General features: G+C 39.2%; 1 protein-coding gene across 1 annotated transcript in view; it reads left to right on the top strand.

Moving 5' to 3' along the window:
* RORB (RAR related orphan receptor B) overlaps positions 1-17,824 on the top strand; it is a 40,290-nt gene that overhangs the window by 8,088 nt on the left and 14,378 nt on the right. Inside the window, exons 3-4 of the mRNA XM_074166355.1 lie at positions 1,011-1,152; positions 4,225-4,626. Of these exons, the coding sequence (XP_074022456.1) occupies positions 1,011-1,152; positions 4,225-4,626 (544 nt within the window). The remainder of the gene's footprint in view (positions 1-1,010; positions 1,153-4,224; positions 4,627-17,824) is intronic.

Below are 17,824 nucleotides of genomic sequence, written 5' to 3'. Positions count from 1 at the left end.
CCCTGCAGCTGCCTGCATCTAAAGATGCCTAAGTGGCCAAGGAACTTCTCTTTGTTTCTGTCTCTCTCTGGACTTGCCATTCCTCCTGTCCTTATTTTACAGGAAAGAAAGGATCATAAAATGCCCTCTCCCTCTCTCTTTCTCTCTCTAATCCTCATCCCCTGACTTAATTCCTCTTGTCACCTCTGCCATTTCATGTCACTTCTACCGTAACGGTACCTCTTCGTGCCATTAGTAGCAGCTGGGAGCTCATAAGGCCTTAGGTATGGGTTAATACTCTCCTAGACCTCTAATCTTTAGCCAAATAGCCTGCAGCTGGCCAGGAAAACCTCCCAGAATATAGAATAACTACAAATTTTTACATAGATAAAATGGATGCTATATTCCATTGAAATGGAAAATGTCTTTACTTTCTCATGGTAGTGTCTAAAGGTGTTACTTTCTCCTTTGTGTATTGGCTTTACTTGATACAGTCATTAAAACCTAGTGCTTTTGTGATGCTTGAATTTGAATTACTTCTCACTCCTAAAGTGTACGGTCCCTCCAGATCAGATCAACATTTGCCAGGTTAAATTGAACAGCAGACTTCAGCTTCTGATGCTATGCATAGCCAATGCTGGTTATTACCAATCTCTCATTAAAGGAAGAAAACAGTCAGAACGAGCACTTTAAGTCATCTATTTACAAATGCTAACAAGCTTTTCCTCTATTAGGAGCAAGCGTTAGATGATACATGGTTGTTATTGCACAATAAGAATGCATTCTGTAACATTATTGTTTGCGATTTAACAAAGTAGAATTCTTTACAGAATAAAGCACAATTCTCCCTATTGTAAGTAAATGTTCTTTAATTTCACTATACAAGGCCAACATCTGTAAAGCCATAGCATAAGTATCATGGCACTAAATAAGTTATTATTATAGTCTTTTACATGGTTGTCTGTGTGTGTGTGTGCGCGCACATATATGCACATGGTAATACTCTGTCTCTCTTGCTCTCTTGCCCCTAGGGATTCTTTCGGAGGAGTCAGCAGAACAATGCCTCCTACTCCTGCCCAAGGCAGAGAAACTGTTTAATTGACAGAACCAACAGAAATCGTTGCCAACACTGCCGACTGCAGAAATGTCTTGCCCTGGGAATGTCTCGAGATGGTAAGGAGTCAGATTCCTGCTTCACACCTAAACCCTTTGAAACTCTTCTTCACTGCTGACTTACTTAAACTCCCTGTAGATTTCCAAAAAGAGAGAGAAGAGAAGCTCCTTGCTTTGTAATGCACACACTGAGACATGGATCTTTGCTGTGCAGTTAACAAATGAGGCTATTTTCGTGGGGAGGGTGGGGAAATCACAAAATGGAGAGCAGTATTAGTTCGGAACAGACTGAGTCACAAGTGAAATGTGTTGTTCTGATCAAAAGCACAAAAAAGGCTCCTCTGGAGAGGTGGATTTATATTCCGGTTTAGATAACCTCCTATATTAAACATTAACATTTACCCTAATGTTACAAATTGACGTGTGAAAGCATCCCTTTCCTTGACGTCTCTAAAGGTCTGTGACAGTAAATAGGTAGTTAAGAAATTTACATCTTGAAAACATTAGGGGTTTCTGTTTGTTTTATTCAGAGCACTTGACCAAATATTTTGCATTGCTAAAGAAACGTTTCTTTTACCTTTACATTGCCCCTTATCTCTGTCTGGGTCTGTAGAAGAAATGTTTCATGGTATAGCACTGAAAATGGAAACTACAGCAGAGGAAAGCTCCACTGTGTATTTGATAGCAGGATGCTTTGTTCTTTGCAGAGCTCTGGTCCACCTTCCAAACTGTGATGTGTCAATCCATGATCAGCTGAGGACGAGGATGTCTTCCACACCAAAGCTGTGGGCAGTGGGAGGCTTGGGCAAGGCTACCCGCAGCTGGCTTGCCCCAGCCACCACTGCTCATACAGGGGGTTTCCAGCTCACAAACACATTTTAAATGGTCGGGAAGCATGAGAAGAAAATATTTCATTTTTGAATTTCAATTGCCTGGCCTGGTAGCAGCTTTCTGTCTTAGAAAATTTACACAAAATGTGTAATTCGAAATAAACAGTCATTGATGGAGAAGTTACTTAAAGAGCTAATTCTTTAGATGGTCCACAAATTAAAAACTTGTTTTAAATTTGGACCGTAAAAGGTCTTTTCCTTCCTCAGCGTGTCTCTTATATCTCACTGAAACAACTTCCACACCAGTCTCACCAGTCTGGGAGGGACCTTGCTGTCTAGCCTTTAATCTGTGAACTCTTTTTGGTCCTAGCATGCAGCTTACTTGATGCCTTAGCTCCTGATTCTTCCCAGGGGAGATTAAAGTTGTAACATTTCAGTAATTCAACAACACGTGCTTTCCTCCTAAAAGTACTGTCTTCACATGATTTGAGGTATCACAGGGGCATTTTAATGTGACTGACAGCACTGTCTTCCCAACCTATAATTCAGGGACCACTGCGTAGAGACAAAGAGAGGGATTCTTCCAATAGCATCGCTTTCTTCTCTCATTGTTTATGTAAGGGTGTTTATACTTAACCATATTAAAAGCTCTTGCAAGTTTAAAATAGCTTGTATAGATTATTTTTTTTTAACAGAGAAATTGAATGTGATTTTTACTTCTCAGCCATGTAACAGATTCATTTTTATCATGCAGAGGCAGGATGCTAATTGACAGCAGCTGGAGAATCCAATTAATGAATATATAATGAGAATAAACAGTGGGTGTTTGTTTTTATTACTAAGGCCCTAAATTTGAAGAAAATACACAGTTGCATTTTTCAAAATACAGTCATTGTATATTGTCCATAAGGGTATGCAGTACACTGATTCCAGGGGCAGGCTGTGCTCGTGTGAGGTAGCTTACAGCCTGTGTGAAGGGCTGCAAGTAAGTTGAGGTTGACAAGAGGAAAAAAAAAAGAGTCTTAGTGTAAAAAAGTGCAAATACATTGAAGAGGCTGCTGTCTCTTTGGTGTTCTGGCACTGCCTTTTCATATTACTGTCTTCCTTTTCTGATATTTTCCCTGACTGAAGATTTTCACATTCATCCACATGTGTAGGCTCAGACTCTTCTCGACAGTTATAGCTGAAGTATGGGGTAGCAAAAATGAAAGCCAAGCCCATGCTATGCTAATAAATGTGATGACTCTGAATAGATCCCAATTATAGATATATTGCAAATACTCAGTGTTGGAAAATACACCTCATAATACATATAAATTAATATTTCCAGAGCAATGTCCTCTTACCCATGCTCTGATTAATTCTGCTGAATGTATCCCTTGTTTGTTTCAGAGAACAATTAACAACTGCCTCTGCTCTGAGATCCCAAGATCTAGTCCAGCAGAAAGCCAGAATTTATAGAGAGATGGCAGGGGGGCAGGCAGGGGCGGGCAGGAAGATAATCATCTGTGACCCACTGTATATGCAGGCTGTGGACTTACTCCTCCTAGTTCCACAGCAATCAGCCTGTCATTTTTGAAAATTTCAATCTCAGTGTAATGAACCCTGTTCCTGGGGAGAGTGTTTTGCACTCTGATGTTTTCCTCCATTTCTCATCAGAAGGAATGCATGGATTTGTGCATGGAGATTATGTAAATTGATTGTGTAAATCCCTGAGACTTTACTGTGTGGAAAAGATGACATTCATTTGTGCTGTTTACCTTCAAATCTGTTATTTTCCTCTAGGTTCTAACTCTAACCTGTAAGATTATTTTTTTTAAGTGTGAAGATAACACCCCATTGAAAGGATGCGATAATAAGGCTTTAGGGCTTGTTTTCATCCAGAGTACTAATCCTGTTAGTGCACTGTTTAAAGGTTTGCGGAAAGTTGGTAAATCACATGGGATATGAATCTACAGACTGTACATATCATACAGCTCTGGGTTGCTGTTCAGTGAACACAGAGATATAAAAGGATGCACGGTCTTTTTAACATTCACAGTGGGAAGTGAGTTGCTTGACTGAGGCCCTCCTGTCAAATAGGAGTTATTGTCATCACCTTGTAAACCCAAGGACACAATACTTTTTCCTTTGTGAGACGCACATGATGTAAAGCTTTGCATCCTCTCTCACTTCCACGGAAAAAGAAAAGTTTCCACAGCAAAAGTAACACTGAAAGTAAATATCAAAAGAGTGATGGGGTTGAAGGGAATCAAGAAAAAATGAAAGACTACAATGGTTCACATTGTGCTTTGTTTTTCAGCTGTGAAGTTTGGAAGAATGTCCAAAAAGCAGAGAGATAGCTTGTACGCTGAAGTGCAGAAGCACCAGCAGCGACTGCAGGAACAACGGCAGCAGCAGAGCGGTGAGGCAGAAGCCCTCGCCAGGGTTTACAGCAACAGCATCAGCAATGGCTTGAGCAACCTGAATAACGAAACTGGCAGCACCTACTCAAATGGGCATGTCATCGACCTGCCAAAGTCTGAGGGTTATTATAATGTGGATTCTGCCCAGCCTTCCCCAGACCAGTCTGGGTTAGACATGACTGGAATCAAACAGATAAAGCAGGAACCTATCTATGACCTCACCTCTGTACCAAACTTGTTTACCTATAGCTCTTTCAACAATGGGCAATTAGCTCCGGGGATATCCATGACTGAAATAGGTAAGGAAAATTCTAATTCCTCTAGTGTAATGTGTATATATATAAGCTACATTGCAATGCTGTCTTTATTAAAATATTATATAGGCATTCCATACACAGGTACACAATAATTACATGTTCACACATGAGCATATGTGTACACACATACACGGAGCAAAGGAAAGAAAATCAGTCTGGCAGTAATTGACATAATATCGAGGCAGCTCTGTTTTTACCAAAATCTGCAAATTATGCAGTTTCTTAAACTCAGCACTTCATGTTTTGTTTATGAAATAGGAGCACCAAAGAAGGTGATGAATCAATCAGAACCAAGTGATAATTAACAGCAGGGAGCTTGTTTCAAATGAGCTCATTACTAGCAGGGTTAAATGATCTCTTCAGCCAGCCATCCGTATTCTTGTCAACACCCAGAATCCCCATGGCAGCTAAATCTAGGGTATTTGTTGTCAAAAAGCACCAGCTCGCTATTTCTGGTGCATAGATGTATATGCAGAGCAAGTTCACTGAATTCGTGAGGTGCACAAACTCTGAATGTAGCTGTGTTGATAGCCCTGCTCCTCTGCTTGAATGCTTTGGAGAACCTGTCCCTTGATTTCTTTTTTGAAAAGTAGCAAAGAGACCTCTCTGTCAGATGAGTCAGTTTGAAAGGCAATGGCTAACAGTTATTCTTCTCTAAGGAGGATTTTTGTTCATCTAAAGCCTCTAGTTGTTTATCTCTCCAACGCAACTGGAAGAACTACTTCTATTATAAAGAATAACATGAAAGAAGATTGGCATTCTAATTAGGTACTTCCCACCTCAACAAGTGAAGTATGCTGAGTCAGTTGTGGTTGAGAATATAATCAAAGGGTAACACTTCGTTAATGGAATTTAATTAAAAAGAAAGAAGAAGGGGAAAAAAATATGGTATTCAAGAGCGCCCGTAACAAATTGATTAATGTCACATCATAAAAGCCCTCTGTAGTTCTCACTTGGCCTTGCTGCCTCATACATGTACACAGAGATATGTACATTTATTTGTTTACTCAGATCTACTGAGGGCCCTAGATATGTGGCATCCTCTCAACATACATTGCAGAAAGGATGTATGTAGTAGTTACTGCCTGATAAAAAAATGAAGGTGCATCTAGAATTTGTTGCATGTTTTCTACCCAAGGTTGCTCATGTCCAGTAAGCTATGTAACAAACCGTATGCTTTAGTTGCAAATTGCGCAGGAGAAAGTTATGCTTTTCTGCTGCCACTCTGTTTAAGTCCTACACCCACAGCATAGCAGTACAGAGGATTAGTGAGGAACATCTGCTCCAACTTCCCTCTCATCTCTTGCAGCTGTGTGAATATTACTCACATGTGGCTGGTGCAAACCTCAGTCTTGCAACAGTTGTATGCAGTACTCCAAGCCAGCTGAGAGACAATTTAAACAGTCGTAAGAACTGTTTCCCTGCAGCACCCTGTACCAAAGGGAAATGATCCCAGAGGGACTCAGAGGACATACCAGAAATATGGCAATTCCGATAGTCTGTGAATTAGGATTTGTTCTCACTTACGGAAGTGAGCCCAAAGAGCTAATATGGCCACGGGACTCTATACTCAGTGGCTAAGGATCCCATTAAAGTCAATGGAATCTTTTGACTCACGGACCTTTAGAGAATCATTTAACTCTTGCATTTCATCTCTTGCAGGATTGCTTAGAAATAATGCATCATTCTTAAATCTTCGTGCATGTTTTTGCTCTCCTAGCCCTGAACCAGCCAGCCCTAAACCCACTCCACATTTCCCAGTCTTCTACCCTCTGTATCACCTTCCTAGTGTTCCTCTTCTGGAGCATACAAAGTGGGGAAAACCCCAGAGCACAGGGAACAGGACATAGCAAAGGGCACATCTCTTATGTGACAGCAAAATGCAAGTGCTGGGACTTAACTCTCTTCCTTTAGAAATTGGAACCAGGGCTCCTAAATTGCTAGGATTTTACCTAAATGCTGCAGCATGTTATTTTTGGCACCTACAGCAGAGAGGTAAGGGTGTTAGTGAGAGATAGCGTAGTATAACAGATCAGCTGACACAGCTGAAAAAGTGGAAGAGATGTACAATAAAATATTTGGATTAGTGCACAGGTAAATGATATTTTCAGTGTTTAAAAACAAACAGAAAGTGCCTCCTAATGTTGTAGTGGATTGTTGGACCCGTATGTAAAGGTGCAAGCTTGCAGTCAAAGCAGGAATACTCTAAGCACTGCAATGCATTGATTTCATATTACAGTGTACTTAAATTTCACCACAGCATTGTATCTTACTCACTGCAATGAGATTTAGGAATAAACTCAACTCATGTTAAATAGAAGTTACTGCCTTAACTGTTAGATGATATTATAGAAAATATATAGGACATGAAAAAGCTATACTGTATTGATCTTCATGCCTGATAGAAATTTCTTTATACTACATTGTCTAGTAATATACTGAACCATTGCTTCTAAGTATCCCAGATCATGTTAGTTCTTTCCCTCACTGAAGACTTTCTACCAGATTCAAATTTCCAGTCTTAGTTTCCTTCTGGTCTTTATGTTCTTCAAATACATGTATATTTTTAAGCACAACCTCACTTACTACTTGTCTGGTCTTGATTGCAACCCTCTTAATTTTTTCCTCATAAATGTGTGAGACTCCTTCCATCCTTGAGCTCCTAAAAGTTGCTGTAAACTCTCCAAGAGACAGACTTCTTCACAAGCAGGCCATAATCAAAGTAGTCTTTGCAGCTTCTGCCTCATATGCCAACCAATACCCAGTTCACTTATTCCTTCGGTGTTATTGCTTTGCTTGTTTTCCACTCTGTATAGGGCAGTTTTTATTAAGACACCTCTGAGCACACATTTCCAAGCTTGAATCTCATTTTCCCTTTCTTATTTTTCTAACCTTTTCAACCCTGTTACTTTATGTCTCAGTCCTCATTGATGTTTTGTGGCTTCGTTCAATTTAGAATTCTCTCTTCATTTAATTAGCATGCCGTGAACCCTCTCTTTTAGATTATTAATGAAAATGTTAAATGCTTGCAAAACAGGTTCTAACATTGGTCCCTGCTGCATCTGACAAAACAATTGCATAAATTGCTTTACTATTTACTTTTTCCTTCCAATCCAAAAGGAAGGTTCTCTGAAAAATCCATACAAGTCTTCATTTCCCCATCAGTTTGATACTGTTATAAAAATAATATTTTCTAAGATACTCTATGACATAACTTAAACATCATTTATATTCTTTTCTTCACATGTTAATTTTCTAATTCCAACAAAAAGGAATTGAAATGATCCAGCCTACTTTGATCTTTAACACTTCTACACTTTAATTTGAATGTGAAAGTGCTCTTTTTCCTGACCGTACCTTCATCTACAGTAGACTTTGTAGTGGAAATGGAAATTGTTCAGCTTAACAGTTTTGAAATTAAAAAATTTTTACACAGCAAATGTTTCAACACATAGTATTAGAATGGCACAGCAAGCAAAATATAACTTATCCTGCATTGCATGTTTACTAATATCTCTAAACAGTATACCAGGAAATAAGTGTAGGAGAAAGAGATGTTGACAAATTAAAGTTATAGAGGGCTCCTTCACACATACTTAGTATTGGCATATTCCTCTAAATGCATTGAATAGTCCAGGGTACAACTGCACATTATCTTATCACTATGACAAGCGGATAGGTTATGGAAGAGAGGACTAAGTACAAGAAAGAGTGGATTCAGATACAGACATAAATTTCTCATGTAATTGCCAGAGCTCACAATGTATAAAAGTTGGATAAAATCAGGTAGCTCCCCATTAGGCAGAACTGTGTCTTGAGCTCAGTCCTCGTCAGTATTCCAGTTCTTTTTACAAGAAGAAACTCAAAGCATAAAGAAAGCAGTCCAAAGCTCATAAATAGGCACACAGGAGCAGAGCTTCAGCCATCAGCTGCATTTCCAGGCCAGCTCCTCTTTTATTTTTTTATAAGGGAGGTATTTTCATCCTTAACTCAAGGCATCTTACTAGAGACTTGATCTGGCTTTGTAGCAGGGTAGGCAGGGCACAAAGTAGGTCAGATGCATCAACCAGACGAGTTGGCAGGCTCTTTCTCTACCTGTCCTGCTGCCCACAGATGGCGTGACTCAGGTTTGTCCTAACAGCCAGCTGTGCTCCAGCACAGGAGAAACCTGAGGATACATGCTGCCACGGGCCCCGTGGCATGGTCCTGTTTATCCCTGACCACCGTGCTGTCTGCACATCTGGGAAGGCAAAAACTCCTGATGCTACTGTGGGTGCTCAAACCGAGGGGTGAAATCCGCTCATCATGCCAAAACCAAGAATTCAGTCATTTGCAGAACAACATTCTCTTTGCAGAGAGGTGTCAGCTGGTGCAAGGGAAATCCTAAAGGGAGAAAGGAGCTCCATTTTCTGACCTTAGTAGCCCCATAGAGGGACAGCAATGCTTACTCCCAGCTGTGATTTTAAATTAGCAGGTATTGAAGGCTTATTTTTAGACTTGGTCAAATTAAAGACCATCTTGTTTAAATATATGTGCATAATATTATCTGTCACTGAGCTGAGCATTGCATTTTCCTCACAAAATATGTGGCTCGGATCTTGGCCTGTAAAAGTTAATGGAAAGGTTTCCCTGCCTTGACTGCAGTTGAGATTACCAGCCTATTATTTCCTAAAGATGAGAAAAAAATATTAGCAAACACTGTTGTGGGATAAACAGATTGGTTAAGGGTTCACGCCAGGTCAAATTGAAGAGAGCCCTATAGCTGTATGTATTTAGGTAGTCAATAAGACACCACTAGAGCATACCAGAGGTCACAGACCCCAGCCTCTATAGTTACAGAAAAAAGTGTTATTTATGGAAACTTACATGGCATTTCTTCTGAAGGTACACAATGGCTTGGAAAACTTGCATTCCTTCCAAAATTAAAGTCAAATAGTAAGTAAGGTTGGTAGGCTCGAACTTGATATTCCCTTTCCCCAGCCACTCTGAGAATGCTCTGCTGTGTGTATGAGAACTGGAGGAGGCATCACCTGCCCTACTCACCAAATACACCATAACGCACAGCTCTTTTGACCCTGACCCATTGACTGGAAAATGACAGTAAAGCAAAACCTTCAAAATGTTTTAAAGACTGGCTCAGAATTGGTATGTAAAAGAAAAGCCCCCTTGGTAACTGTGAATTACACCCTGTGCATATATAAGCCTTAATTTAGCTGGATTCATACATTCATCCCTGGATGTAGAGTGAACAACTTTATAAACTGTAAAGTTATTAAATTTCCATTGCTGCAATATCATACAAGCAGGAGCTTAGCATTTAGTTCATTCACTATCTCATCCTGAGAGGAGATCTTTACCTGGAAACATTCTCAACTCCTCTGCTGAGGATATATTTGAAAGCCTTTCTCCTTTCAGTAGAAATCTTCCCATTAAATTTATAAAGAATTTAGTTTATTCTTCTCTGCCTATACTGGATGCCCACAGCACTGTATGTTGCATATGCAATATATATATCAGCATGAGACTGATGTCTTAAAAATTATGCTGTGCGTTGCTGTTGAAGCTTGCAAAATCACTTCCCCAATGTGATAAGCATTTTATTATTATTATTCTTTAACTCCGTTCTCTGTATCTCCAAGATTTTCTTCCTGTTCCAAATCAAGTGTTAATGGACAGTTTACTGAACATGTATTGGTCAGTTAGATGTTATTTGAAGGGACACTGTAAGGACCACCACGCTCAAAATGCAGTGAACTCTGACTAAAACCCATACCTAAGGTGATAATAACGTCTGTGTTGATCCTCCCTTTACAAGGCCGCTGCCCACCGCACAGTGAAGCAGAAATGACGGGTTTGTGGCTGTAGGCCTGTGTCATGTTTCTTCACTTCTTTTTCTGAGCCATAGTTTAATATCCCTCCTAACAAGGTGATCGTCAAATTTTGCAGGGCAGGTGTCTACAAGCGTTACAGCTGTATTTCAGCAGAGCAATGTTGCCATCTAGTGAGCAATTAAAAATGTGCAACGTGCACTTCTCTGCAGGTACCCTTAGGGCGCTATATCTTACCGTCATTACCTATTTAAAGGTGACAATCAGAATTAACTAATATTGCAGTTCTGTACTCATTTCAGTTCCTGTGACGAAACTTAGAACTTCTTCTGCTATTTTTTTTAAAGTAATTAATTTTTTCCCTTTTTTTGTACACTCCAGAAGAGAACTGAGAATGGCAAGATTTATAACGAATTTGACAGTGTTGCTCAGCTAGGGAAAAAAAAATGCTTCAATTTCATAAAAAATGGACAGAAAAGTGGATAAATAAGTTAGAGCATTATGATGCTGAAGCATTCTAGCTGAACTGATGCTGGAGTGAAGGGTTGTTTTTTATAATAGTAGATATTTAATTTTTTAAACATATATTTAGAAATAAATTTAACCAATCAAATCAACAAATAATTCCGTAGAAATGTTGGTAAAAATGCAATATTTTTTAGAGTTTGTAAAATTTTCTAGTTCCATCTTTTCCCACCTCCAAATTAGTAATCTCTTTTTATTTGTAAATTTAGACAAAACCCAGCATAATTACAGATTTACATAAAGGCTTTAATGAGTTTATGTTGCCCAACCCAGTAGTTTAAATTATCCAAATGTTCATAAATAACTGATTACATTGTTACCTTTTACTAAGTACGTATTTTAGCACTTACTGATTTAAGAAGACTTAGGGAGGGCAGAGTTTGTGTTATAATTCTTCATGTAGCTTTAGAAAATAAAGACTGTTTTCTAGAAGGTACTATAATTAAGCACAAGTTTTTTATTCTGTGATTTTCAAATCACCGAGCATCCACTGCCTCACAGTAACTGCAGTGGACTTTGGATCAGTCACATGTTGGTTCTGGCAGTCCTGCTTGACTACACTTAACACAAATTACAGCAGTTCAATAAGCACAATGCAATGTGTCTTTTTACTAACTCTAGTTAAAATTTATACAGTAAAGCAATTAATGTAAAACTATTTGAAAATGCAGTAGCTAGCCTAAAAGGATACCTCAGACTGGGTTTTTCTGCAAATTATAAAACTTTTTGTCTATTTCTGAAAGTGATTTGACTTTTCTTCCATTTAAGTCAATTCATGTGTCAAATGCGGGCCTACTAATAATGTTACAGTAATTTTAGCAATGATGGCCATTGGCAGCATTCCTAGCTGGGGTTTGATCACACTACAGACTGCATTATAGATGTTTCAGAAAATGCCATTTTAAATACTGCCCTTTATGTTTATTGTGGGGATAAGTATTGCAAGTGGGAATACAATCAAGAGTTCTGCTCACAGAGTACTTCTGGCATATGACATGTTTTCAAAAAAAGGAAAATTTTCTACTGACTGTGTTTTTCTGCAGCACCCAAGACAATGAGGTCCCACCTTAACTGTAATTATGACTATTTGAACATTATAAGCAGCTGGTTTAAGCAATGAACTTAATATAATCAGTGACATCTTTTAACTGAGACTGAGGATGGGGAACATTTTGTGTTCTTTTGTTCTGTTTTATTTACTTTTCTGATTGTTTTATGAATTAATTTAAAAGATGCACTAAACGGTATTACAAACAACCTTATCTATAGCTTGCATTTCTAAACCATGGTAATATAGTTCTTTACAGTGGCTACCCTTCTAGTCCATTAAAGCAAATACATAAAATTCCTCCTTTTCTCAAAAGATATGGATATTTTCTTGCATAACCAAACTCGACAAAATATGTTCATTCTATTGAGAATCCAAAAAGCAGTTAGAAAGCAACCATTTGTAGCAGTCAAAATATGTAAAATACCATATCATACATCCCATATATTACCATATATCATGACAATCTTCTCAAGAATAGCACTGTGCTGTGAATGTTGTCAGATTAGAAATCACACAAAAAGATCAATGTAAAGCTAATGGTACTGAGGCGTGCTGTTGCTGCCAGTCATAGGAATAGCCGTTTGGCTGACTCCTTCTCGTACCCTTCAGAGCAGCAATGCAAGAAACTCTCAAAAAGAGAAGGACAGAGCAGGTGCCAGAGAATGGAGGGCCTGGGACATGTGAAGGATGCAGTCTTTCAGGGTTGTGTCTCACACACAACCTGCGAGGAGTCAAACATAGCCCTGCAGATGAGAATCAAGAAGGCAAGGCAGCGATGATTTAGGAATCGCTCTAGTATATGGAAGTGGCATACTATCTGCAAAAATTGGTGTGAGTTGAATTGGTAGTGATATGTTGCTTACTTCCTTATCTGAACAACCCCTTTTTTCTCAGTCTCAATGCTCCTTGTCCTTAACATTTGTGTATGTTGTTTCTGGGCAGTCAGCACTGACAATATGCATATTTGCCTTCTGAGCGGAATATGCATATGCGCTTTCTGAGAGCTTAGTCTGGGGCCCCTACTCTATTTCTTTGTCATCCTGGACAACATTGTTCGATCATTCTTCAATCCTCAGGCACAAGGAAGCCAACAGAAGTTTGGTTTTACAAATTTTTTTCTTCCCCAGTGCACATGCAACATCCTAAGTTTGACTTCCTGAGGACATACTTCACTTTTTCACACTGCATGCTCGCTCTCTAGCAGATTTCATCACTTACTTCATGCTTTTCACTACTTTCCACCTTATTCTTGACAATAATGTAGTTCTCTTTGTTATGCAGTTTGTGATGTTGTTCCCAACTCCATGGGTAATGATGTCTTCCTCAGTCCATTCAGTTTTGATACTTTATTTCACAGAACAGCAACAATACCTTTATACAAGAGTGAAAAGGTACGAGAAGTTGGAGTGAAACACACAGGAAAGGAACATGGATGTGTTTAGTGGAAAAATGCAAGGCAACAAGACATAGGGCTCAGACAAATGGTGAAACTGATTATCAGAACACAGTGCAGTAGTCTTACAGGGATGAAAGCCACGTGCAAACTGGAATAGTTAAAGCAAGAGCACTGTCTTCAGTTCCTTTTTGACTGCATGGACGTTTTTTCTCTTGATCAGTGAAATCTCTGGCATTGCTTATGATAACCACGTTGTTTTGCTTTCTGACACTATATGCTGACATCACTTGAATCCAACTCAAGTTTCCACACAAAAGGAAAACAGAACCACCATAGAATGTTTTGACATTACTTTTTAAAGCAATTCTATACCTAGGTTGCTTAAAATCTTTGTAAAAAGCTAAATGTAAGCCTGTGGCAGTTAAAGAGGCTAAAATGTATGTCTAACCTCTCCCTGCGTTTTGCAGACTATGACACGGCAAACCCTTCCAACCCTAGTTTAAAACCCTTATTATTCCAATTGTTCCATGCATATTTCCAGGTTTCATAGTGAACAATGTCCACTCCAAGCAATGTTCACTTAATTGTAATAAATGAAACCACATTCTTGTTTTGGAGCAGTCTCAATTTTAATATAAAGATCTCTTTGTGTAAGCTATGCTGGAAGAAGTTAGGAAAGAGCTCATCTCAATAAATTTGTGATAATTATATGGTGCCTGTAGAGTCCATGTCCCGTAAGCTCTAGCTATTGCCTTGGTTAGTGCCTTTGCTGCCAGCTAAATGGTTTCTAATTAGTACAAAATATACGTTTTTTACTAAATTGGCTGAGACCCAGGAAAAGTATTATTAAGTGGAGACCTTTAAGCATTTATAAAGATCCTCTAGGATTTAACAGAATTCAGGGTCCATCTTCTAGGTTGCTCCAGATTAGGACTTCATTCAATTGCATTGTAATTTATTGTAATTTATTAGCATTTTTGAAAGGCAGATGAAACACTGATTTATTTCAAAGGGAGAGAGGAAATACAGAATTCACACACATAACATTGCTTCAATGTGCAATCTGTTCCTGACAGTAAGCATTCAATAACTTGAACACAAGGGAGGGTTATTCCTGAACTAAATTCAAGCATTTCTAGTCTCATATGAGTGTTCTAATGTTTTGTATCTTCCTAGGCTGCATACTGTGCAGTGTTAGAAATTTATTAAACAAATGAGGATTATTAAACTTGCTAGTCCATTTATAACAGCTTTTGAAAGGGAAATCTTTTGTGCATTATGACATTGAGAATGCCAGGGACAGATGAAAAATGTGATGTTTGCAACCACTTTTAGGAAAAAGCATTCCTGCCTTTCTGTGAAAAAAGTTCAGACTTTTCAGTCACTTTCCTTTAAAAACTTTGGGACTCATTATTCATGTTTGACAGCAACCACAAGACATACTTTTGCTTTATTCCCTGCGTCACTGCCTCTACTATTGTCTAAGAATTTCTTGAGGTAATCTGTGTATTGAAACCAGTTTGCAAAACTTTTCATTTTGCAGTCATAATACCCTTGAATTAGGCTACAGAAGAGTGTTGATCTGATACTACCTTGGCATTACTTTGGGTCCTAGAACAGAGATTTTATTTAGAATGTCTAGCTGGAGTTTTGATAGTTGCACAGACTGATACGCATGCTTACAGCAGACAGACAGCCAAAGCTGTGGTGTTATTGCAGCATTAATTCAAAGTGGATCCCTGCGAGAGCTCAACTTAGGATATAAGCTGAGATGAGCTCTTAGCTACTCAACTGGATCCTAAGGGTAAGTGGCAAATTAAAAATTCATTATTCATTTTAATTGAGGATGATTATCAGTGTTTTAGGAGGCACACTTCAAAGTTCTTCAGCTCCCAGTGCAAAAGAAAGGAATGCTGAGGAAAACTGGAGTCTCTCCTGAGAAAAGAGAGACAAATGAAAGAACTAAAGAGCCTGTAGGAAACAGACATTGCCAAGTACTGTGGATAATTTCCACTTAGCAGGCCAAATTCACAGCTGGTGAATGCTGTGTGCAGTCCATGGAGTTATTACACCCATCCCCACCGGCATTGTACTTGACCCAAAGTTGGAGATTTTCCTCAGTATTGTAGTTTGAGATCCCCGAATATTACAAGAAAATGTCTGAAAAAGGTAGGACTGACTCATCAGCTGATGATAGACCCCTGCAGGTCTGTGCTACACTGATTTATACTATCTAGGTTGCAATGTTCAGTTAGGATTTAAGCAGCTCCTAACCCACTGGTGCAATGCATGTTTGAGATGTCATAACCTTCGCAGAGTGCCTTTTATGAGGTGTCTACTGAAATCTAAAATAAGAAATTACAGTAGGGGGGAAAAAGAAACGGGGGGGGGGGGGGGGCTAAAAAAAAAAAAAAAAAGAAAAGAAGAAGAAGAAGAATCCAGCAGAGTAGCCAAAACTGGAAACAGAAAAGGTCATTTGCTGTTCTGAAAGTTGTAAGCTGTAGTCCCAAGTTTATGCAAGAAGTGTCTGTTGCTTTTCCTTTACAAACCTATGTTTTTGGCCTGTTTTGCTGATGGTGTAGGGCTTTTGCAGTCTTGCTGTCTGCCCAGTCCTTCTGTCAGGACCATCCAGTATTTCTTTAGCTACTGTCCAGCTTTAATGAAGGGAAGCAGAGGCCTTAGACACTTAGATTCTCACAGGCTTTGGAAAAGATGCTACTCAGCAGGTGGAGGAGACAGACAACCTTGGGAAAGGCAGAAGTGGTGACCCAGGCCCATGTTTGCCCCAAAAACTGGTGGCTGCTGGCCGGTCAGCCTGAGCAGACCAGACCCTCCTACACGTTCATTGTACTCAGCCAAACACAGGGGATGGGAGGTCAGAGAGGGAATGGCAAGCAATATTTGACAGGTCTGTAAGGAAAGCAGGATGGGTTTTTTGCACTGATTGTGGTGTAGCTTACTTCACTTTTCATTGGGCCATCCTTTCAGAATCAAGTTTTTTTGTTCTCTCTGTATTTTTAGGTAGGCCAAGCCAAATTTAAAAGTCATTTCTTTTGCTAAAACAGCATTGATCTCTCACGGTCCTCCTTATCCCTATCTTGCCTATGTCCTATATACACATCTCACCCTTCGAATGCTGCTTTTCCCTGATAGCTTCATTTAATCCTGTTAGCACCAGTGAGGTCCCTTGTTATGCTTCAGGATAGTTCCCAACAATATCTGTACATGGCCTCTCTCAGTTACTGGCCTCAACAGTCTAATTTTTAGCCGCCAAGCCACAAGCCCAGGAGCATGTTCCATAGATGTTTATTTATTCTCTTACCATACTCCCTTGCACTTTGTGCAGCCACAGTACATGTACATCTTTCTGTTACATTTTATTGCTCCATCTAGTCATTGGCATTGGCATTGAGGCTATCTTGTCTGACATGCATGTTGCAGTCCATAAAATTGCATATATGTGCAGAGTATTTCTTTCAAGAAACACACAATTTTTTCTCTCTATAAGAACAAATCTTTTGGCAGATTCAGCCAAATCTTCAGCTTCAGCTTCCTGATGTACAATTTTATGTACAATTTTCAGCTTGTTCTGGACCTCTCTGACTGTGCATTTGACTTTTGTCTCCCCCGTGTTGCAACCCGTGTTGCAAAATTCCAATTAATTTACCTTCCCATCCAGCTGGCACCTTTCAGGGCCCCACCAGCAATACCCAAGCTCCTGTGCAGGACAAGGAGGCCAGTCCGACCTCTCAGGTTTCTGCTTTCCAGCTGCACCAACCAAAAATATCCAGGTTTCCTTGTCACCCCTGAGGATGGGCAAGACTTTACAGCTAGAATAGTGGGCCATTACAGAAAACCAGTCAGATATACGCAGGACACAGATTAAATATAAGTGGTTATTCCAGGATATATCTTGTTTGAGTACTTCAAGACCTCATATCTGTTAGAACTATTGGCTGCTTTCTTGATTGAGCATGTTGTTTCTGGTTTGTCCCTCTGGAAGTAAATACTTTTTTCTAGATTTTTTTTTTTTTAAATGAAGCATAGCATTTGTACAAAAAGTGTCTGCTTTCCATGAAAAGTTTCAAGGTACCAATACTAAGAAATCTTCAAATTTAGAACCAAGCTGTCTAATGTAAATGCTTCCATAACACAGCATATGCTAGGGTTCATACACTAAGAACATGTTATTTTCTGTGGTCCATGTTTCCCAGACAAAGTCAATCTGCCAGGGTGTGTTGTGGCTTTCAGATACCCTGTGGTATTGCGTAGTATCAAGTGATCATGATGCATGGTAGGAGATATAGTCCTAATATAATAAATGCAGTATATAGACAAAAGGGGAGGAGTAAAGCACTTAGTCTACATTTGTGTTTACAT

The sequence above is a fragment of the Numenius arquata genome, chromosome Z (assembly GCF_964106895.1).
Source record: "Numenius arquata chromosome Z, bNumArq3.hap1.1, whole genome shotgun sequence".
In the NCBI taxonomy this organism is placed as follows: Eukaryota; Metazoa; Chordata; class Aves; order Charadriiformes; family Scolopacidae; genus Numenius; species Numenius arquata.
This window is presented reverse-complemented; position numbering and strand designations above follow the sequence as displayed.